Genomic DNA, 24,808 nt, shown 5'->3' with positions numbered 1-24,808 from the left:
ACACGATTTCAAGGTTTCATATAATAATCAGGTAATTGACAGAAAAGATTCTGTGAAATATTTGGGAATTAATTTAACAAGTAACCTATCATGGACGGGTTTGGTAGACTCAATCGTCAAAAAGGCAAATATACGCTTAAAAAATTTGTATAGATATCAAACCTGTTTGAATATGAAGTCTAGACGTATCTTATGCTTTGCTTTAATACAATGTCTATTCGACTATGCTAATGCGGCTTGGTACGGTAGTCTGGGTGTTACGGATAAGAAAAAGCTAAGAATAATTCAAAATAAAATTGTGAGATACATAAATGTTTTAGGACCAAGAGCACATGTCGGATGTAATGAACTTGAAAAGGCAGGATTACTTCATGTAGATCACAGATCACAACAATTAGTATTACACCACGTGCATAAAATATTCCATTCGGATACATTAGATCATTATATAGCAAATAATTTCACCCGTGTATCAAATATCCATAGGTACGATACTCGAAATAGTAATTAAATTTTGTTTTACCAAAACGTGAAGGACATATAGGGAACATTTTTTATTTTAATGGCATCCAATCTTGGAATGCTCTTCCTAACCAAGTAAAAGCAGTTAAAATATTTTCTCAATTTAAGAGTGCATTAAAGAAGCACCTAAAACTGGAAGCTACTCGAGAGCAGTATTACCAGTAAAAATAACACACTTTGTACAGTTGGTTTCTAGTATTGTAGATAATGCAGGGTAAGTTAAAATATAATCTTGTTTCATATATTAGGAAGATTGTTGTTTGCTTCAGATGTTTGCATATTATTTGACTGATTGATATGTATGTATTTTATTATTTTTCCCCCATATTCCAGTACGTGTCGTAGTTTATACTTTTTGTTACAATATGTTAATGTTTTATACTAACTATAGGACCCCATTGGAAATAAGCCTTTCGGCTTTCATGGGCTATCCTGTCAAGGTATTCTTAAATTTCATTGTAATCTCCTGTGATATTCTTGACGAATAAAATCAATCAATCAATCGATAAAAAGGGGAGCTAAATAGAAAGAGAGAAAGAGGTGTAAGCAAAATATCCATAATGTAATCGGAACACCTACAACCACGTCAATATCCTCATATTGAACAAGCCTGTTAGTCATTTTGTACAATCACACTCAATCATCCATTGTGATCAAATTCCTACTCAACTAATTCTACCAACTTAGATTAATTAAAGAAACACATTTGAAAAATACGCTGAAAAGGTTCCATTATATATTAAATTCTTTTATTTCAGATTTCAGAAAAAAATCGATAAAATGCAGTAATTTGGATAACTACAAAATACATGCATACATAATTATATTTTTGGTGACAGCATGGAATGAGTCAAAATATGCAGCTAAAAATAGTACATACGATAAGGCACTTATGACAACCAAAATGAGTTTGTTTTTATTATATGTCTAATACTAAGTGTATAATAAAAATATATATATCTATATGAATCATGACAATCAATTTTCAAGAATTTTCCTTCATCAACATACAAAAATGCCAAGAATAAATGACAATAGGAATGAATGGGCTAAAATGACGATTTGGGGATTTTGCTTACGTTCTTTTAAACAGTATTATCCATCTCAAGCACAAGATAAGATGAAAAAAAGGTTCTTTGGTCCATGAAAGATCTAATAAAGGTGCAAGAAAAAATATCCAAGATGGTCGCTATTTCCCCTTAATATCTCCCTTCCATATCTCTACTTTATCTCCTTCACTTTTCTTTCTATCTTTCTCTTTTCAAATTGACCAGGATAAGAAGCCACTTCAAATAAGACAATTGATGCTAAACATGCTTTTTTAAGACATCAATTCTAGCCAACCCATTGTAAAAATGGTAATTCATGGATAAAATGTGGCAAATTTGGTCCAAAATGATACTATGCTTACTATCTCTTATCCTTGATTACATTTCTTGTAAACATTTAGATAGCTTTACTCTTAAAAATTGGGAAAGAAACAAAAGACTAAAGTACCTTGAATAGAAAAAGTAATGAGATTTGAGAAAATGGTGACTACATTTCACCTTTTTTTCTTGTATACTTTTTGTTTGATTAGATCAAGACAAGTAATTTCATACTCTGTATAAGGTTGGTGAAATACAAAATGTTTCAAAAAACAATATATGAAATACTGTAAAAGGGAACTAAAGGGGAAAAAATAAATGCCCTAAAAATCAACACCTACAAAATAAAAATGTCAAAAGACGGGATAAATACAATGTTTATAATCAAGCTCCTTGTTATAATCAAGTTCTTTAACTTTCATAGTCAAAATTAGAATGATCTTTAGAATTGAAAAAAGGTATACATATAAGTATTTATAATTCAACCATACATCATTCAAAGCAATTCTGAGAATAGATTATACAAAACATGAGTTGTACCACTTCCAAGTCGAATTTCTCCAAAGTTGAACAGATTTTTCTGGTCTCAAAGCAAAGTTACCTATACAAGCAATGGGCAATGATATGGTACTAGCTACACTATATTCACTAATGAGATGTTCCTTATAAGCTCATTAAATATACCTCAAGCATAAAATTAAGGCATAAAAATTCAGAAAATAATAAAAGATAAGAAGAGTTAATATATTCTTAAATGCTAGCAGAAATTTTGCCTACAACATTGTCAGATATAATCAATATAAGATATTTACCTCTAGATTAGTATTAAAACCTCACACAACTTTGACCTTGATTCTCCGACAATATGATAATTTTCTTTTTAAATGCATCAACAGGACATAAATTTCAAGACCAACAAGGCCATGGACTTGGATGCCCTACTGATTGGCCTCAGTGCCCCTTCTTATTGGTCTTGGATATTTTGTGCTTTTTAAAAAAAATTCCCCATTTATGCTGTAATAAATACATTTGCCCTCTAATGCTGGCAAAATTGACCTGGTGCCAGGAATATCTAAATTGAAGGCCTGCCTGCATACATGAGAGAAGCTTGAAGTCCATGTGACACATGGTCTAAATTTATCAAGAAAATGAGCACAATGGATTGGTTGACAAGGGACCCCAAAATGCATTCAGAGGCAAAATATAAATGGAAAAGGGAATTTCATAATAGTTCAAAAGAAATTTGGAAAATGATTGCACCAATGACACATGAGTATAGAAATAATAATAAAGAAAATTGCACATTAATGTTCAATGTAAAGAATGGAATAGTGCCAGATGTTTTCTATTTGATAGAAATAGATACAAATTGTGACACAATGGGGACTGTGTGTATTCACTTGAGTAAATAAACTATGTAAATCACACTCTATTTTCATACTCAAAGGGTAAACACCCCAACAGACTTGTTATGAAAAAAAAAACCCAAGCATAACCCTGAAAATTTCATCAAAATCAGATACGTTAATATAAGATACGATATGTTAACGCTTCACTTATTTTCACAAATAATTTATTATATGCGCATCCTGGTCAGTACGCAAATGAGAGCACCAAAGATGTCACCCACTCGTTATTACTTCGCATTCTATGACATGAAATATGAAGTTTTTTTTTTTTCTCCTCATTGTAATGAGAGCAAAGTTTGATCCCTCACTGAACTTGAAGAGATTAAATCATTGCAACATATTATGATTCAATAAAGAGTTTCCTTTATTGGTCAGATATTGAAAATTGGAAATGTTCTTATTTCACACTAGCATCTTGCTAATTTTAAATATAATATTTTACTAGTATATTTTACTAGTGTTGCTACGAGTTGTATTTTGTTTTGGTTCATTTCATGATATAAGCCCAATAACGTGAGTAAAATTACTTGTTATCTTAATTTCAATTATTTATACTGGCCTTTAAGCTGAGTTGCATTCTGAAATATTTATATTGTTAGGCTTGCAGAACTATATCAGATGGAGAACATTCAGATGAACTGATGTTATAAGCCACATGACTTTGGGAGTGTATCTAACTACCAGTTGCATCACTTTTCAGATGCTCCATAAAAGGAATATCTTATCTACTGGTGATGAATGAAGAAGAAAGAGTACTTCTTTAGTGTTTGCCAAATGTGCAGTCGCACTGCTCAAGACTGGAATTGATGGCAGCAACATTCTCTACCATATAGATGTATGTTTCAAGTTAGTGTTGGTACGAGGCAAAAATAATATTACAAAACTGGTTGAATGGTATTCCAATGGAATTTCATGTGTAGTAGGAATCTTTGGAATGTTAACATATTTAGAAAATCATTTAAACCATTGCCCACTGGAGTCTGATGGCCCCTGTGAAAAGCATATGGGAATGACATGTTGCAGTAGTTAACGGAATAAAACCAAACTAAACCCTGTAAGTTATATAAAAATCAGGCACAAAGTATATCTTTGGTATGTGCTCAAAATGTTCAATCATACATTCACAGTTACAAAAGATTAGCCTGATTGCATGAGCATTTAGCCCTTTGACACTATTTTGCAATAAATTTGTGTCAAGTCGCTTCATGATTTTTTTTCTTTGTACTCGTCTTGCGCAACTTTGGGTACCGATTTGCGAGGCTGGGCAACAGGCTCGAAATTATGCAACATTTTGTGAACGCGAGTCACACCCTGTTTGTTAAAAAAAAGAAAATTATTGAATAAACTCTTTACGAAACGCTCCCCAGAAATCTCTCTTTGAAGATATATTGGTCCCACACATACCACCTCTCACTGTTTGTACAAATTCATGTTTGAGATTTTTTTTTTCTCTTGAATGAGAGTCAATTTACTTTTCACTACCAGGTAAATCAGATTTGCACAAAGATGTAAATAATCCCAGTGATTGCATAAAATGTAATCATTCTTAATGATTGATATCATTCATATATCTATAGCAAACCATGTATCAGAGACTTGCAATCGATTGCAGAATTTACTGACTTTGTTTCTGATACAAGGCACTAGATAATATAAATGTTTGATTTGAAACAATTTGTCAACTCCACGGAACCCCCCCCCCCAAAAAAAAAAAAAAAAAAAAAAAAGAGATAATATTGAAATGATGATAGTTTACTCATGTGGTGATCATGGCATAGCAGCTAAAAGGTCTTGAAACTTAGCATCATGTATCTCTGGTACTAGCTGATCCATGGCATGATCTAAGATGGTGAATAGGAGATGCCTGCAAAGTGAAAAAAAGAGAGAGGGGGAGAGGGTGAGAGATACAGATCACTATATCCGAATTCAATTTTAAAAAATCGCTTTACCATAATTGTATTTTATTATCATCATCGTCACATATTCATCACCACCATCATCATTGTTGTTAGGACGGTAGGACTCAAACCATTCTCTTTGGTTCAATATTCAAATCTTTACCGACCAAGTCAAATTGCTGCCTGTGGTGAAACTTTATTCTTTCTACTGGAAATAAAATGATAAACATGCTACACTTCGCGCTCTTATACACGATAGTAACAGACATGCTGCTCATGATCAGAGAAATCAACATCTGTAAATAGTCGTGTTATTTCAGAAGATGAATTAGGAACTTACTTGTTGAGTGCTTGGTCCTGCAGGGAGTCCAGGATCAGTGAGATTCCTTCACGAAGATGGTCTTCTCCAAGGAGAACACTCAGAACAGCTACAAAATAACAACAAAAGAGCATTGTGATGATAATAATGATGATATTCAGTTCTTGTTTAGAGTATATCGCATAAGATTGACATCAGCACATGCCTTCAAAGATACTTGGATATTATTACCCTGGCTATAGCCCAGCAAGGCCTGTACAGCACGGAAGTATTTGAAGGAATGCATTCATGCCAGGTACACGTTTACCTCATGTGCTTTGATCAAAGCTGCTATAGTTGTACCTGATTTCATGAGCAATTATGGATTTGTCTTCCATTGGTAACATTCACTAACAGAAAATATTCATAGAAGTAGAACACAATATGAGTTCCTACATGTATTAACACAAACAGATACAGTCATAGGTCCTTCTAAGCAAAACAGAGATGAGAAAAACAAATGAAAATGAAGATGAAAATGAAAGTGGAAACGAAAATGAATATGAATGCAAAAATTAAATTGAAAATGAAAACAAATGAAGATGAAAATACACAAAATAAAATAAATGAAAGTGAAATTGAAAATGGATGAAATGAAACAAATTGAAATGGAAAGGAATCAGATAAAATGAAAAGAAATGAAATGGAACAAGATGAAATAAAATGAAATGAGAATTCCAAACTAACCGGCAGCAGGATTATGAGTAAGCTCATGGAGTGCATCTGCCTTGGTTTGATTGATCTCGTCCGGTGTCTTAGTTTCTCGTTCCTTTGGATTAAATACACCACCAGGCCATAGAAGATCACGTAAAAGTGATAGGTAATAACCCCACTGAGCCTCTGTGAATAATAGCTCCACCTCCTGTAATAACCATCTATAACACAGAGCAATAGGTCAAGTTGGATAGTGCACTCAAATATCAAAGATAAATACCAGTTGTGGTGACGATCTCAAAATGAGTTTGAACAGAATCCAATAAACTTACCACCCAAGTGTTTGTAAGTTACTATGTATGAATAAAAAATATGTGGCAAGTGGCTCTAGAAGAAAATGTGAAATTTCTTGAAATGAGCAAAATAAGCACAGGATTCCATCAAATGTCGGGTATTTTCCAAGCAATGTTAATACACTCTCCCGCATATGCTTTTCTGTGTTAGTAATCATCAGAATCATCGGTTTTGAGCCAAGATTTCATGAATTCACAAAGATAAGTTTACAATAATGCACCAGATCTAGATATATGATAATATGGTGACTATTAACCTTGATTTTAAAGACTTTCTCATAAAATAATTATTTGCTGCAACTACTATCTTTTATCTTTAAATCACATCTACTTCAATTCAAGCCAATTTACTTGCTATGCATCAAGATGTCCATTAGGCACATTTGTGGTTTGACCAAAAAAAATATGTATATATCCAAATTTTTTATACAATTCGTTCTCATTATACAATAGAAAATAATTATACTCGCTTACATAGTGCCTAATGTACGGAGCCCGGGAAGGGACATGGTAAAAATATTTTTATCTCGTTAAAACGAGATAGTTATCTCGTTTTAATGAGATAGTATCTCGTTAAAACGACATAGTATCTCGTTTTAATGAGATAGTATCTCGTTAAAACGAAATAGTATCTCGTTAAAACGAGATAGTTATCTCGTTTTAATGAGATAGTATCTCGTTAAAACGACATAGTATCTCGTTAAAACGAGATAGTATCTCGTTAAAACGACATAGTATCTCGTTTTAATGAGATAGTTATCGCGTTTTAATGAGATAGTATCTCGTTTTAATGAGATAGTATCTCGTTAAAACGACATAGTATCTCGTTTTAATGAGATAGTATCTCGTATAAGTCCATTGCATACTGGAACCGGGTGGTCCCTGTATTAAGCCTATGGGAGTGAGAGAATTCAGTAGTCCACGGGTTAACAACATAATACCCGCGAGGCTAGACTAGACTGCGCGCGCTGGCGCTAGCGCGCTCGCTGCTTAATGCAGTAATAGCGTATATAGCCAGGCGGCCATGCCATGCCAGGCCTTGTACGTATGTACTACTAAGTTACGTCTACGGTAGATCGACTGAATTCAACCAGAAGTTGCCGGTTGCAATCGCGATGGATTGAAGGTTAGTTCACTTCTTTTACTTATTTATGGCCGGGTCATTCAATGTAAAAGTGAACAAACAGCTAATTTAACAGATTTGCTCTTTTTCGCGATCAGTTCTAGATCTGTGTAACGTTAATTTTAAGACTGCTCAATTAGCAGACTGCAGTCCCCATCGGAAGCGCCCTGTTCTGGGGCCTTCCTCTTATGTCTTACTCTTAAGCACTATAAAAAAGCGGATTATTATTATTATTGATTGTGTTTTCAATATTTTAATTTTGTATTCATTGTATTTCTTCAGTAACTTAATGCCTGGCTAAAACATTGACAAACTTAAACTAATGTCATACATAAGTGTTAATACATGTGTAGGATCTACATCTATATAAGTTAGTTGGGAGTAGACTCTAGACCCTATATCATACATGTATGTATATGGTCCATCCATGCATGGACCATATACTCATCTCCCATCTTCCAAAAAAGAATAGCTAATGATTTTGGTAACAAAAAAATTGCCTCACTAATCATCACTGCTTCTTTGTTTTCTGTCTTCAGCGTGTTCTTCGGCAACACTGAGGCAGCATTTGAGAAGAAATATCCCTCAGGCTCAGCTCACCAATTGAAGGACAAGGACAAGGGTTCTATCCAGAGTTTCCAAGTAAGATAATTCCTCTTATAATCCTATTCAGTGTAAGTGTTAAAAAAAGAAACTGAATTGAAATAAGAAATTAAATTAGATAGAAGAATAGGCAGCAAGATGAGGGGTAATGGAATGTAAGTTCTAGGAAAAAGTTTTGAAAACGCTTGTAACGATTTCTGGATCTGGATGTATACGATGCTGGACCAGTTGGTATATGATTGCAGCAGATGAGAGAGGGCGCAAAGAATAGATAGTTGAATCGTAGGTGGCTCTTCTCAATCTTAGACTTGAACACCTTTGATGATGGACAGACTATTGATTACTTATTAGAGTACAGACTCAGTAATTTTGAATCCAAAGGACCTGTAGATGGTACGTACTGAACTGATAGACTCTTAGAGCTGTAGCGTACCTTTAGGATAGACCTAAACAATCCAATTTTCTGGGCATTAGTTGGCACATAACCTTATTCTTGAAACTTATGACCTAATTCTTGTGCAGCCCTGATATGGGTATTAATTGCACAGGTCACTTACTGACTTTTTCTTAAATTCTCTTTTTAGGCACAATTTTTGTAGGGTGTTTTCTGCAGCTGTGACCCATGCATATATACACACCCTAGCCTCCAGCACAGCATTGACCACCCAGCTAATCTCATTCAGGTATGACTTTCTGGGATTGATTTGAAGCTCAATGAACAGAAGGCTCAAGATTAGCTATTGTCACCTTCATCAGGGGTGGGTTCATTAGGATCAGGGGTGGGGGCTAAATGGAAAAGGGAACGGATTTATCAATTTTTTGGTCAAAATGCATGATCACATGTAACCAAACTTGGCAGGAATCATTCAAAATTCTACCCATGGATGTACAATTTTTAATCATGCATGTAACTCAATAAATGTCTTAAGATTGTTCTAAAGATAAAAGAAGGGGGCTAAAGTGTGGTTCGATTCACCTCTCATTCCATGTGTATACCTTCACCATGTACAAAGTCTATGGCACTAGACTATGGAAATGGTAAGCTGTCACTGGCAATTCAATGCCAATGATGAAATAAATGGCAGTGCTTGGAGTGGTGACATTAACCATAATGCGATTGAAGTAAATAATGAAATGTTTCATGTATTTAAAAAAAAAATGCATTTTCAGATTGTAACCGATATATGTATGACTATAGGAATCATCCATGAGGATAGGAGCTCAATGTAACTTAATTCAAACTCTCTGCAAGTGAGAATCAGCAACAGGTAAATTATTCACAAGTTGCATATTATAGTAAGTTCATACATGTACCTCTTCAAAAAACAGAAAGACTAAACATTTTATTATATTTCAAGAAATGTAGGTAATTGTTAGTCACTACCTAAGCCCCCCCCCCCCAAAAAAAAATGCATCATTAGTCGTCACTGTTCCCTCCTTTTTTCATTTTCAGCATTTTCCTTGGCAACATTGGGGCAGCATTTGAGAAGAATTAACCTTCAACTCACCAACCTGCTCTTAGGCATTTTCTTCAAGGATGCTATCCACAGATGCCAAGTAAGTGGAACAGATATACGAGGTGTGTCAAAAAAGTTCCAGGACTGATATCACAAAAGAAATATATACCCAAATTACAGACTTTGAGTTTTCCCTTTCGAAGCAATCCCACTGGAGTCTTACACAATGTCCCATCTTTCTCTGCCATGCCTCCATGCACTCCTGAATGATTTTTCTTGGATCCTCTGCAGCTTTTTCCATCCTCATGGCCATGTTTACATCTTCCACATTTGTAACTCTTTGTGCGACCAACCATGAAACCCCTGTGTGCCCCATTATTTTAGGGAGTGACAATTTTGCCGCATTCTGCCAGACACTCCTAATTCAAAGGGCTGTAACTTTTTCTGCAATCGTTATGAAGAAAAATTGTGTCCAGCAAAGTTGTCTAGTTTTGTATTGGCTTTCCAGTCATATATATTTCTCCCAGAGAAACAAGAATTTGGTCATGCAATTTCAAGCATATTATTTGGTTCCAGAACTGAAACATTCAATATAACATTACTACAGTGTTTAGATACCTATACAAGTGGAGAATAAAACTTGTTCATGACAGTTCCCAGAGTAGCCCAATGGACTCGTGTTGGGTAACAGTTTTTTGTTTGTTTGTTTTGTTTTGTTTTTGTTGTCGTTGTTCTTTTTTTTTTTGGGGGGGGGTTATTTGAATTAAATGTGTTATTATTGTAGAGATAGGTAATGCAAGGTTGTGCAAATGGTAATGTGGCCCCAATGAGGTCCCATATCCTTAGCAGCTCCACAGGGAGCATGTGAATTCATCTGTAAGCTCAGGTGAGCATTAATCCCCTTATTTTTCCCAGTGCACATGTGCACACTTGAATTGTTTCCTTGGAAACATGGAATGCACATGGCAACTATTACAGTTACAGTCCTCTTCTTCTTCTTCTTTTTTTTTTAAATGAGACTTTTCCTTCTTTTGAGATGCCCCTCAAAACTCATGATGCATCTTACCAAATTCTCTTTCCATTCTATCTTTGGAAGATGTATAAGCATTCTTTCTTTATTAGTTAGATGTTTGAAGATTTGTGAGAAGGATAAATTAAGACTTGGACATTATGTTTCTTCATTGATTGTAAACTTCCTGATTTTTGCATGTAATATTTATAAATCTTATTTTTTAATTCCCCTGCAGATAGCTACAGATTGTGTTAAGGATATGGACTCCGAAAACATGGCGAAAGGTGGACAGAAATCCTTAATAGATTTCCTGAAGGAACGACAAGTGGAGGAAGCTTTGCTCAGAGCCATGGAAAAAGATAAGGTAGCTCTTTGTGTATACATACTGTTCATATCTCCTTTTTTAAAAGAATCAAAAGTATTGGAAAAGGCACATTATTATGTGACAGAAATGATGTAAGAAACTGGTTATGCCTTTATAATACTCCAGTGCTGCAAACAGATTTCATGTGTGCAGGCTAATGTCTGTTTGTTTCTTTCAAAAGTAATACCAAAGCCAAAAGAAAGTGCTCTGCATGTAAATGTGCTTACTGTCATATGTTGAAGTGTAGAGATAAACATTTAGCTATGGAGATTTGTCACAAGAAAGTCAAGCATCCTATTTCTTTTGGTGATTGCAGTATTATACCTCTGCATATTCCATTGTTATGGGTAGAAAGATATGTGACCATTTGGTATAAATTTTAGAAGTTTTTAAAAGCAAAGTGAGATCAGGTGAGCCTAGTGGTTGCTCAACCCCCTTGTTTGGTGAAATTAGCAAAAAAGGGTACTTCCAAGGGGGCATCTCGAAAATAGTACCATAGGTTTATGTACATGTACATCGAGCACTTTGTCAAGTACTTTAGGTAGGGTTGATGTTGCTACATTCTTCTTTAAGTAGATGGATGAAAATTCTCTAATTAAACAAAGATTTTAAGGGCAAATTGGAAATCAAAACTTGAAAATTAATGATAAAACTACACCCAAAATCTCACAGAACAAAAAACCTAAGTGGTATCGACAATTTATAGCTATAAGGTGAGGTAAGGGACTCCATTGTAGTAATTCATTTTGATGAGAATTTTATTGATAGCCAATGCTTACATGTGATGCTGGTCCAATATGTAAAAGTCAATGTCATAGATCACTCAACTTTGGTGAAGGATGTCTGTTTTCCAGATATTTACAAAAATCAAGATATTTTGCTGATATTCCAAGAAATGTACCAGTCTTTATGTGTTGTAAGTAATGTAATGTAAGTTTACATACAGACAGGCAAATATTTAGGCTTAACCCTAAAGAGGCCGAGTTATTTAGGCTATCTCACAGCAGGGGGGGGGGGGGTCAACTGCGCAATCGCCACAAAAATCGGCGTGCACACGATGCTTGTGACATAATCTACAAAATTGTATATTTAATTTTTCTGAATTTATTGAATTTTATTTTATATTAATTAATTATGCTAATTTATGCATGGAATCAGACATTTTGCTCTAAATCACTTAAAGGTCCAAAAGTGTTAATTTTTGTCTAAACACTCTACGTAGTATTTTTAGCAAATGAACTTGAAAAAAATTCCCGTATCAATCTGAATTTCTTGTGTATTTTATTGTCTTTAAAATTTCTTATGTATTTCTTTGTTTTTTGACCTTTTGTTTTTTTATTGTTTTTTTCGACAAAATTTGTCGGTGACACTTTTGCGATCATAAACAACATAAAATTAATTAATTTTAATCAATAGAAGTAAAAATATTCATACATCTATGAATTTTCTCTGAAAACACAATTTGTATTGAAAATGTACATGAAATCACGTTTTTTAAAGCAGTTTTTGGTCCGACGTGCAAGTGCCAAATGTTGTGTAACTTCGGAACCGTGCGCCCAGGCATTGCAAATTTGGTGTCAAAAGATGCGCGATGTTTGAAAGAAAAAAGTCCTGAAACTTCGCGGTAGAATTTGTTTGCGTTGCAGACATATCGCACGAAACGTCCCCCGGCCCTGTTAGGGTTAAAGAACAGATAAAAACAGCAGTGGTTCAATGGGCAAATAATTTATTCAGTTCACCCATGATCTTATGTATGTAGGTCAAAGGTCATTGCTCATCAAATATGCAAAATAGCTAATTATATATGCAAAAATGTGGTTTCCATTCGATAACGTAAGTAATGTTGTTGAGTATATAAGTCAAAGGTCAAAGGTCACAGCTCATTAAATTGCAATAATTGCTAGTTATGTAAATTTGTACCAGGCTAGAGGATGCTACGCTTTGCGTTGCCCTTGTTAAAGAGTAATTTGGGGTTTATTGAAGTATGGTTACCATGTGTATTATAGAAGAGCATTCGCTTCTAATCTCCCATCTGAAAGATGTGTTTTTTTTTTAATTCCTTCTCAGATTGACTGCCATGCCTTGCTTGAAATGGATGATGAATGCTTGAAGGACTACCTCCCTGCCTTCGGTGATAGACTCGCTGCAAGGGCATTCTGCAGGTGTCAAACTAAAAACGAAAAACCATTGTCAAGCCTTCTGGAAAGGCTGAGAACAAGACTTTCAAGAAAAAAAAAGTCAGTTGATGACAATCCCCCCTCAAAAAAACGTAACAATGCACACAAAGATACACGAAAATTAGAAGTAGGGTGGATGGATTTTGACTATGCAACAAAGGAATTAAAGCAAGTGAGGAGTCAAGGCGGAGGAGGGACAAGAGAAATAAGAGCAAACAAGAGCGAAGGACTAGACAACCTTCTTGCAACTGCAAAAGGGCTATTTTTCCCTGATGGTAAATCCAAAAGGGGTAAAATTTGAAGACTACGAAGTGGACATTCAAGATTTTAGAGGATGTGAGATGGGGAATTCCACTGTAGGCGAACTGTATGAAAATGCGAAATCACGTGTTTTGAGACTATACATGTGCACCCCAAAAAAAAATAGAGACCAACCATCGACAGAAACCTCTTCAGACAATCAAAATGAAAACCAGCCAGAAGAAGAAAGTGATTCAAGTGACTGTTATGTTGTCCAGTTTGGGAGAAAAAGTGATGAAGGCACACAATCTCAGCTAGATGAAACATTACCATTAAACCTTGAATATGTTGGAGGTTGCATGATAGATGATGATTGTGAATTACCACCAATACATTTGGGATTCTCGGACTTTGAAGGTCAATCTGTAAACCCACAACGATCCACTAATATTAGTGCCGAAATTCAACCTCCAAACCAAGCACAAGCCACTGACAATGGTGCTCACACTCAACCAAGAAACCAAACACTAGCTACTGACAATCGTGCTCAAACTCAACCAGGAAACCTACAACAATCCACTGACAATCGTGCTCAAGCTCAACCAGGAAACCTACAACAAGCCACTGACAATCGTGCTCAAACTCAACCAGGAAACCTACATCAAGCCACTGACAATCGTGCTCAAACTCAACCAGGAAACCTACATCAAGCTACTGAAAATGGCGATCACACTCAACCAAGAAGCCAACAACAAGCTGATGCTCAAATTCAACGTGCAAACCCTCAACAAGCTGCCATAGATTATGATCTTCAGTTAGATGATGCGGGAATTCCTTCAGATACAAAAGCTCTGCAAATCCGTTTACATCGAAGCAATATCCAAGCTGAAATGATTGCACTTTTCAAGACGCCTGAGATCCTTAGTATCCAGTTGAAGGTAACTTTTGTAGAGGAGTTAGGAGTGGATGCCAGAGGAGTATCTAGAGAAGCATATAGTGCATTTTGGAACTCCTTTTTTAATACATCTGCAGATGGCGAGGATTACAGGGTGCCTTCATTGAACCCTGAATACGGTTTGGAGGAATGGCTGTCCATAGGGAGGATTTTGTCAAAGGGATACTCTGACCATAACATTTTCCCTGTGCAATTGGCCCCAGCCTTTCTAATAGCCGTCATGTTTGGAGAGGAGACAGTGTCAACTGAGGACTTACTTAAAACATTCCTCCTGTTTCTTAGTCCACTTGAAAGAGCTACAGTGAAGCAGGCTCTACAAGGAGATGTTCTGTCAGATGACGAGCAAGACATATTTGAAGACATTCTAGACCGTGAGGGATGTCACTCTATCCCTAAAGGGGAAAATGTCCGGCCCACAATCTACCAACTGGCCCACAAAGTTATCATACAGAAGAGTATGTATGCACTGGAGGGCATGAGAAAGGTGGTCAGAGATGCCCTACACTCAGCTTTTCCAGATGTTAACTCTATCAAGATAATGTATGGCTCTCTAAAACCTACTCCTAAGAAAGTCTGTGATTTACTTGCCGCAAATCCTCAAACAAGGGAGGAGGCCCAGTCGCTTAGATTTTTGCAGCAATACATCCGAGCCCAAAACGAAGAAGGTCTAGGCACATTGTTGAGATTTTTGACAGCTTCGCCTGTAATGACTGCCACACAGATTTCTGTACAATTCACAAATACCACTGGATTAGCTCGAAGGCCAGTGGCTCACACATGCGGACCAATGCTTGAGCTGCCAACAAGTTATACTTCATATAGAGATTTCAGATCAGAGTGGCAAGCAGTACTTTCAAGTGGCTACCTCGCCATGGACATTGCATGATTTTCTTTTTGTGTTTGTTGTTTTGGGTTTGTCTCGCGCATACTTCAAAGTTAGGAAAATTGGTGTTAACCTGTATTTTCGAAGAGATGTTTTTAAGTGTTTAAATAGATCTTCAACATGTATTGTCAATCGATATGACACAAACTTTGGAGGAAATGATCCTTAAAATGTCAATACTAAATTTCTTTCATGATTTAAAATATAAATATGAAGTATGGTATTTCATAAAGAAAATTCATAGCTTTCATTTGACTCCAATATCTAACTTTAGTCTATTGGCAGTGGAATGTTAAACATTTGATTGTCTTGCTTTAAAACTCGTCCAGATGTCTGCATGAAGTACGAATAGTTTCAAATTATTCTGTAGCAGGTCCCTAACGTCCCTGTCATAATAATGGCCTACCATCAATGCACAGTACACGTTGCATGGTGTGACATGCATTACATGTAATAGCAAGTTCACCTTTACTTGCACTTTTTTTCCCTTCTCTAATGATTATTTTAGTTTTCTTAATTCTTTTTAAATTCCTTGTTATAGATTCTTTTAAATGCTGTGACATCGCTCAATGGCAGTGAATACGGTTTTTAGAACAGGAATTTTTTAATCAAAATTCATGACGATTTTTACAATGCATTATATGGTTGCTAATAACATTGCCTAGGTTTTGTCAGTTATTCCTCCAGCTTAGTGAAGTTTAATTTAACCCATAGAGATACAGAGCTTTCTTCAGGTCTGAATTAATCAGCTTTCACTCCTCAAATTGGCAACAATTATTATCTTTTTCCTCTCATAGTCTGAAAAAAAAATTAAAATGGATATAACATTAATCAAAATGAATAATAATTGCAAAATTTAATGTAAAATTGCCAATTTTCACATGTACTCCTGTTTCCAGATATGAATATATTTGTTATATTACAGGTTACTTTGGAGGAATGGGCTAGAGTGGAATAACCGTAACCCTGAAATTCTGGGAAAAAATAATTTCCTGAAATCATCCATTTTGTTCACGGTCAAGAACAAAGTAGCAAGTTTTGAGTTTGCCCTTGTAGTTGTCTTTTGTTAGGTATTTTTCTTTTAAAATTATTGTTACATTTCCAGCTCACCTGAGCCAAGGACTCGCATCCTGTCAGTTGTGCGCTGTCCATCCTGCCGCATCTGGGAACTTTTTTTACATTTTTATCAAAATTGAATTGTTCAGTTTGAAGTGATGATATACATGTGGGGGCTTGACAAGAAATAGCGTCAAGTTAATTAATTAGCATGCTGAGAAGAGCATCTATCCCCACAGGGCTCTTGTTAATGATGTTACATTTTTCTGACATTGTTTTGTTTCATAATTTTTCTGTACTAGTTAGATGTATTGTATTAATTGTTAACTTATATCAGTGCCCGATGCACTTGTTTTTTAGTTCATGGTTATTACATGAGAAGAACAGTTTTGTCCATTGATAAGTCTTTTTAGTACTGATCTGCTCTATTCTCTTGGTAAAATTGACCATGTCCAAATACGTTGGAAAAGGAAAGCCCTAGGATAGATCTTCAAACTTGTTTACAAATTGCTTCCTACGTCATTATGCGAACACATTTCTTTAAAAGGATGTTCTTACGGGCTCAGAAATTCCGGCCATAAACTATCTTTAGGAAAACTCAAAACAAACAATGGGATTTATCTATACGGGTGTCCAATTATACGTGTTGCCTGAAAGAGTATCTTTTCTCAAATCGTAAGCTCTTTGAAGCAGAGGTAGATGCATTGTACCATTAAAGTGTCAGTCTCCCCCCAACCTCCACCTCCCTCTTTCTCTTCCTCTCTCTCTCTGTCTTATGTTCTCCCCTTCTCTTCCTCTTTCTCCTCAGACTTCCCCCTATATGCTCTCGCGTCCTCTTCTTCCCTCATCTTTGTTCTCCTTTTCCCTTCAGTTACTATACAAATGACACAGACATCTTACATGTATTGTTAGGTTTTCTTGTTTTTATTATGTTTCTCTCATTGTTATCGTATTCATTTCATTATCATGCTTAATTAATTATGCTTATTATTACTAGGTTGTTTCTCTGTGTAGTTCTATTTAATGTAATTTCTGTATGATTTATGTTTAAGTTTTTTACCGTGGTTAAATAAATTCAATCAATTATTCAATGAAGACTTTTTTTAATTGGTCCCGACAGATGAGCAAGCTCCCATTACATAATAGGTATACTATTATGTTCCCTATGGCTAGCCATCTTTGTAGAGCCACCCAGGTGGAGTAAAACTAAGAGATAAAAATGTCATCTGTCCATAGTGCTTACAAAAATGTGAATAATTAACAAAAAAAAAAAATTTGGTGGGTATATTGTTCATGCATGGGGACCCCCATATTTAGCCAAAATCAAAGGTCATGTAAGTATTTTAATATTCCAGCTGTCACTTTAAGGACAATTATACCCATACATCATTAAAATAAATATTTAACTTTTAAGCAGATTAGTGAAAGTTTGAGCAAAATTAGATGATCCATTCAAGAGTTATGATTTCTTGAAATTTGATAAATTCCACGTCGCCCTCTCTTGATAAGAATTTGTGATGTCATAGGCGAACAGCAATAATATACAAAATTTAGGGGGAAAAAATCACAAAAGGTCATTTTTCTTGGTAATCAAAACAAAACTTGACCTATCTCATTCAGAAAGCATACAAAAGATATTAACCTCTACATATTTCAATAAGATGTTGAGGGATTCCTCACTGATTCCATGTTCTGATTCCTGAAATCAAAGGACTGTGTTTGTATAAATCAGTCTGTTGTCGAAGTGTTATTTTTGTTTACTTGCAATTAAAGTTATACCTGTCATTCATCTTGCTCGTTTCCCAAATGTCTTATGTGACAACAATAGTGTTGGATGTCCATGTTTTTGCCTTCTGTGTCAATTTTTTCTTCTTCTTGTAACGTTGCTTTTCATGTGTGTGGGTGCCTATTTTCACCTTTACATCTATATCTATTGAAGATGAAGTACCACTGTGGAGCAGAGAAATGACTGTTATGTAACAATTAGATGGAAATTTATAGAAATTCGAAGACAAGTAAAAAAAAACAAATCACAATTTCAGACATGTAATTGTTCAAATTCAATAAAATGTCTTTTCAACAGAAATTTCAAAGCATACAATTGGTAAATCCTTACATTGGCAATAACTGAGTGAAAAATCTTTTCCAGCACAAATTGACAATGCATTGATCAAGAATGTGTTTGTTTTTTTATTCTTAATGTAATGCATCACTTTTTATGTACCTTCATATTAACTTGTTCTTGGCAATTTGATAATAGAATTCCCCCCCCCCCTGAAAATAACATTTTGAGTCTCTGCCACCACAAGGCAATTCAGGTAATTCCCTAAATTGTGGATTGATGTTTATTGTAATTTTAGTTGTCAATATTGTGATGGTGGTTATTACGATGATGAAGATGTAACAAGTCGACTTGCAACCATTGTATCTTAGCTTCCTAACTTTAAGGTATATATATTGTACTTGAAGGGGACTTCCAGACGATTTTAAAGCTTTAATGTCTGGTTGTACATGTACTGATCTCCTTGACAAAGAATACAAGGTGCACAATTCTTGAGCAAAAAGAAGATGCAGTATTTTGAAAATTTGTAATGATGACACAGGTTCACATTAGAATGCAAATACATCGGCTCCTCGAGGAAGCATGAAGAAGAGAAAGGTACAAGTTCAAAACACACAAATTCAAACGGGTGAATTGGTTCAGAAAGTAGTAATGCAGTAAAAACAAGAGCAACGCTAAGCGTCGCATCCCCTCGCCGAGTACAAATTACCTATACGTTAAAACAAGTTACCTCCAGTAGACTTACTATTATATTACTACGCAAGGAAGTTACTAATACCTGGAGATTGGATGTACAGAAAGTTTACTACTTTATGGAATATCAAATTTCATTAAAATCCGTCAAACATTACTAAAGTTATCGAACGGAAACCATTTTCGCATATTTAATGAGCTATGACCTTTGACCTACATACTCCGAAATCGAACTTAGGCTGTACTTTGATACCATGTACTTTCATATGAAATTTCATTGCGAGATCTTTTTGCGTTAAAAAATTATCACGAAAAATTTCGAGGGGGGGGGGCCCCCCCCCCCCCCGGGCTATTGAGGGTTAAGATATATTTTGCTTCAGGGGTTTCAGCTTAATTTCCTGAATGCATATATTTAAAGCAACACAGTAATCTCCTGCTTCAGATGGATGTACAATTCTAAGGCATCCTGGACTTCCATTGGTTGATCAAGGTTGTCTCTTTTCATAATATACACACACAAGTCATATACATCTTTGTCGCATGGTATGGTAGATCGGAATACAGCATCACTTATGCATGCAGCCAGATCGTCATCATCAACATTGGTGCAAAGCTGATCTTCAGTACCCCAGATTTGTGGAGTATGATACATCATCATTGGATGGCCACTTGGTACATGGAGATTCACAGAGGGTCGGATACGGTGATTGTTCCATATATCAGCCATCTTGTCTAGCTCTGTCTGTAAAATAATTTGTGAAACAATACTACCATGGTGAAATTACTGTGTGCAACGAATCTGATAAATACAACTTTAAGTTATTAGTAATCCAATTACGGCAATATAGAACTACTTGATTAAGAACCTGATATATTATGGCCATATTCTTGGTCTAAGTCCTCTGCAGTTAATTGTATTGTGCACTCACAATATATTGTACGGTACACATATGCTACTGAAATGCCCCAATTTTGTGCCCTAAAAATTCTGATGCATGTAACTTTCAGATTAATTACATGGCAAATTTTCATATTTTTATTCCAGAGCCCACAAATGTTGACAATAAGTGACAATACTTCACCTTTTCAATTCCATTGAATCATGCTTAGTCTTTTATCCTAAACCTTCAAATGTGACACCGGGCTGCCTCAGAGGAGCGGCTGCCATGTGAGGAATGTAATTCACATGGATAAGAGTTCTTTGCATATCCAGCTTTTGTGGCAAGTAAACTGTTCCAAAGCATTACATTATTCAACATGCCTTTACATAGTTAAGTCAGATTTAGATGTAGTTCCAAAGCACATTTTGAGGTCTGAACTCCTTGGATCTTTAGTTCCAGTGAACCCCCATTTTTGGTGAGCCCCCTAATTTTGCCTCTGCTGTACTTGTGGCACATATACCTACATGTACATGTACCAGCATGTGGGGTGAATGCCCCCAACCCTCATAAAATAAAATATATTGTAAATGTAATAAGAAACACAATTTTTTCAATGACTAGATTCCAAGTTCTGTCACAAAGATGCATGGTAACCAGTGCTTTTCTAAATCATTAAGAAGAGTGAAATGCCTGGCCAGAAAAATTAATTATCATTTGGGCATCACTAGTAAAGTAAGACATCATTTGGGCATCAAAAAACATCATTTTGGTACGGTAAGCAATAGGCACCATTTGGTCATCAGGAGGCATCAATGGTCATCAGATTAGGCACCATCAGAAACTGGCATCACAGTCATCATTCAGGCATCACGGCATTATTTGTTCAGAAGAAGGCATCATTAGTCATCACTGTGAAAGTTTCTAGGACAAGGCTTTATGATGCCTCCAAAAATTGAAGTTTTAGTCACTCAAAAAGCCTTAGAAAAGGAAGCCTTTTTGATAGCACAACTATGAACAGGTTATGAATGGAAGTTTATCTGACTTGACTCAGGACGTGTACATATACAAACAACATCATGGGGGGGGGGGGCTGGAGCAACCACGCCCTTTCTGATCTCGGCCGTGGATCGATGCAACATTTTCCACCAATTTACAGTCTGATGCAAACTACAAGACCGTATAATAAATTTTTCAAAAACTCTATTTTTAACTAATTATGCAAATTTATGCAGAAAATCATATTTTGCCATCTAAATCAATTTAAAAAGGTTGAACATTCCTTATGACATGTGTAACAATTTTCTTAACAAAAAAAAATGCAGTAGCAAAATATTTCTTTGTCAAATAATGTATTGTTTAATGAATATCTTATGTATTTCTTTGTTTTTGCAACCTTTTGTTTTATTTGTTTATATTTTGCATAATTCTACTTAAGAAACTTTGATAATTCAGAACAATTTACATGTATTTGTCAGTCAGGGTCAAATGTTACATTGTATGGGTCGAAGCAGGTCAGGAGAAAAAAAAAACCTAAATGATTTACATGTATGACCATTTTCCTGATATCATTTCTCTAATGCCAATTTGATGACTTCTGATGCCAATGATGACTTATGATGCCTGATGCCAAATGATGGCTCCTGATGTCTGTATGATGTCTGATGCCAAATTATGCCTTTTGATAACTGTTTGATGCCTATTTGCCATTAAATCTAATGTTATTTAGAACTATTATTTCAAGGGTTTCAAGGGTTCCAATTGCTGCCTTTTTGATGACTCTGATGCCTCCATTGCATCAATAACTTGTAAATCAGTCATCATGATGACTGTTCTTTCTGGTAGGGTGCTCACCTGTAGAATGCTCATGAAACAGAACTGAACAAGATTCTTGTCTAGAAAGTCTCCAGTGAAGTCCCCTCTGTCTGACAGCCTTCTGAAGGTCTCAATCCAAAAATGTGTACATTCCTTCCGCAAAAATGCCCACCAGTATTCAATCCTTTGATTGCTAGTGCTTGATCCTTCGATGTACACTCTTCGTTCTAAGTCATAATTATGATGAAAGAAGTTTTGAAAGGCACAAATGTGTCCATTTTCGGTGCCACGATCAGCACGAACTTTGCAAGGGAAGCCACCACATTCCATAACAGTTTCCAAGAAGTATCCTCCTACTAATTTTGGATCATTGTTTGTATTATACACATTCAACCACATTACTTTTCGTGAATAGCCATCTATGCATCCACTGATGCATAATCCAAACGGCTTTAGTTTATCATATCCATCAACGTGCCACACATGATTTGGTCCTTTAGCAAAGTAAGAACGTCTGGTTAGTCGTCTAGCTGTTCTGGCTGCTACGCCTTCTGGATCCAGATACTTTAAAATGACACGAACATCCTCCTTTCTCACATGCATACCATTCTGTCTGCATTTAGCATGCATCATGCGGTATCCGTGCAACTGACCTGACCCTTGAAGCTCATGCTCAATAAACTGTACCACATCAGCTAAGTTAGTGTAATGTCGGCGACGAAAGTTATTCAGAGCTAATATCCTCTTGAGATGTCTTTCACTAAGTTCTATGCCATGTTCTTGTGCTAAGATATAAATGATTTCCTTATAGGACATTCCCAGGTTAAAGTACAAACTGATCAAATGATCACGGCCAGCCATTGACTGTGTTCAGTGGAATGCTGACGCTGATGCTAATGCTGATCTTGGCTTTGATTAGTTCTAAGCTTTCCCACCAAGTCAACCGACTATTGGAAATCAATCTGATGTCGATGTGCCAGAGCATATGTATGAAGGAACCTAGAAAGATAAAAAATAACAAAATATTATAACAATATAACAATAATGCTATTAGTAAAATAATAACATTTTAGTCATACTCATAATAATCATAATAATAACTAGAAATATCACTGAAGGTGATTAATACCCCCGCCCCGCGCAGTTATTCATTGCGTCACAGTATGTTTTGTTTTTCAGTTTTTGGAATAATATGCCGTTACCATGGCAACACACATTCTGTCACTGTCCCAAAATGTGTCCTACACATCTACACTTCAAAGCAAACATGTGTGCCAAGTTTAATTTGAAAATGCATTTTCCCCTCAATTGTTGGCATAATATGTCGTTACCATGGCAACACATTTTCCCCCATTCTTAAAAAAGTTTCTTGCACATCTACACCTCAAGGCCAACATGTAAAAAAATTGATAAATCTGTTCCCTTTTCCATTTAGCCCCCACCCCTGATCCTAATGAACCCACCCCTGTTGAAGGTGACAATAGCTAATCTTGAGCCTTCTGTTCATTGAGCTTCAAATCAATCCCAGAAAGTCATACCTGAATGAGATTAGCTGGGTGGTCAATGCTGTGCTGGAGGCTAGGGTGTGTATGCATGGGTCACAGCTGCAGAAAACACCCTACAAAAATTGTGCCTAAAAAGAGAATTTAAGAAAAAGTCAGTAAGTGACCTGTGCAATTAATACCCATATCAGGGCTGCACAAGAATTAGGTCATAAGTTTCAAGAATAAGGTTATGTGCCAACTAATGCCCAGAAAATTGGATTGTTTAGGTCTATCCTAAAGGTACGCTACAGCTCTAAGAGTCTATCAGTTCAGTACGTACCATCTACAGGTCCTTTGGATTCAAAATTACTGAGTCTGTACTCTAATAAGTAATCAATAGTCTGTCCATCATCAAAGGTGTTCAAGTCTAAGATTGAGAAGAGCCACCTACGATTCAACTATCTATTCTTTGCGCCCTCTCTCATCTGCTGCAATCATATACCAACTGGTTCAGCATCGTATACATCCAGATCCAGAAATCGTTACAAGTGTTTTCAAAACTTTTTCCTAGAACTTACATTCCATTACCCCTCATCTTGCTGCCTATTCTTCTATCTAATTTAATTTCTTATTTCAATTCAGTTTCTTTTTTTAACACTTACACTGAATAGGATTATAAGAGGAATTATCTTACTTGGAAACTCTGGATAGAACCCTTGTCCTTGTCCTTCAATTGGTGAGCTGAGCCTGAGGGATATTTCTTCTCAAATGCTGCCTCAGTGTTGCCGAAGAACACGCTGAAGACAGAAAACAAAGAAGCAGTGATGATTAGTGAGGCAATTTTTTTGTTACCAAAATCATTAGCTATTCTTTTTTGGAAGATGGGAGATGAGTATGTGGTCCATGCATGGATGGACCATATACATACATGTATGATATAGGGTCTAGAGTCTACTCCCAACTAACTTATATAGATGTAGATCCTACACATGTATTAACACTTATGTATGACATTAGTTTAAGTTTGTCGATGTTTTAGCCAGGCATTAAGTTACTGAAGAAATACAATGAATACAAAATTAAAATATTGAAAACACAATCAATAATAATAATAATCCACTTTTTTATAGTGCTTAAGAGTAAGACATTAATAATGTATCTAAGCAGTTTACAGATTATTATTAGCCCGTCCCCGGTCATCGGATTCAATCAGGATTGCCCGCACACAATGTATGCACATTCTCCACTCCCTGGGGGAGTATTCCAGCCATGCATGCAGTCTAGGTCTAGTCCTTATTTATAATATTTCAAAACTTATTGATTTTCTACACTCGTAGTTACTAGTACAATAAACCACCCCTGCAGGCATGGGGCTCACTACGTTAGCCCCATGGTGTATAGGCTACCTATCTAAAACGCACAGGCAACAGTGTTTTTCCCCCCAA

At 35.8% G+C, this 24,808-nt stretch overlaps 2 protein-coding genes and 1 pseudogene across 2 annotated transcripts; 1 reads left to right on the top strand and 2 right to left on the bottom strand.

Moving 5' to 3' along the window:
* Positions 1-1,249: 1,249 nt before the first annotated feature.
* Positions 1,250-10,057, bottom strand: LOC135155163 (sorting nexin-25-like). The gene is made up of 5 exons (XM_064103976.1): positions 9,968-10,057; positions 8,503-8,603; positions 6,242-6,429; positions 5,537-5,624; positions 1,250-5,162 (listed from the first exon to the last, which is right to left on the bottom strand). Exons 1-5 carry the CDS (start codon positions 10,055-10,057, stop codon positions 5,066-5,068), a joined length of 564 nt encoding a protein of 187 aa, XP_063960046.1. The 3' UTR covers positions 1,250-5,065.
* A 937-nt stretch (positions 10,058-10,994) lies between these two features.
* Positions 10,995-15,378, top strand: LOC129274062 (uncharacterized; annotated as a pseudogene).
* Positions 15,379-17,301: 1,923 nt separating this feature from the next.
* On the bottom strand, positions 17,302-24,160 carry LOC135154065 (uncharacterized). Its single transcript, XM_064099219.1, has 4 exons — positions 24,058-24,160; positions 23,418-23,512; positions 21,919-22,878; positions 17,302-19,928 (listed from the first exon to the last, which is right to left on the bottom strand). Exons 3-4 carry the CDS (start codon positions 22,738-22,740, stop codon positions 19,599-19,601), a joined length of 1,152 nt encoding a protein of 383 aa, XP_063955289.1. The 5' UTR covers positions 22,741-22,878; positions 23,418-23,512; positions 24,058-24,160; the 3' UTR covers positions 17,302-19,598.
* Positions 24,161-24,808: the final 648 nt, after the last annotated feature.

This window comes from Lytechinus pictus, chromosome 1 (assembly GCF_037042905.1).
Source record: "Lytechinus pictus isolate F3 Inbred chromosome 1, Lp3.0, whole genome shotgun sequence".
NCBI classification, from domain to species: domain Eukaryota; kingdom Metazoa; phylum Echinodermata; class Echinoidea; order Temnopleuroida; family Toxopneustidae; genus Lytechinus; species Lytechinus pictus.
This window is presented reverse-complemented; position numbering and strand designations above follow the sequence as displayed.

Coding starts and splice junctions, on each gene's coding strand:
- LOC135155163 (XM_064103976.1), bottom strand. CDS start 10,057: ATGGCCATGAGGATGGAAAAAGCTGCAGAGGATCCAAGAAAAATCATT. Junction 8,604..9,967: donor AGAGAAAGATGGGACATTGT/GTAAGACTCCAG, acceptor CCATCATCAAAG/GTGTTCAAGTCTAAGATTGA. Junction 5,625..6,241: donor TACTCATAATCCTGCTGCCG/GTTAGTTTGGAA, acceptor GTTATTTTGTAG/CTGTTCTGAGTGTTCTCCTT.
- LOC135154065 (XM_064099219.1), bottom strand. CDS start 22,740: ATGGCTGGCCGTGATCATTTGATCAGTTTGTACTTTAACCTGGGAATG. Junction 19,929..21,918: donor GTTTCATGAGCATTCTACAG/GTGAGCACCCTA, acceptor ATTATTTTACAG/ACAGAGCTAGACAAGATGGC.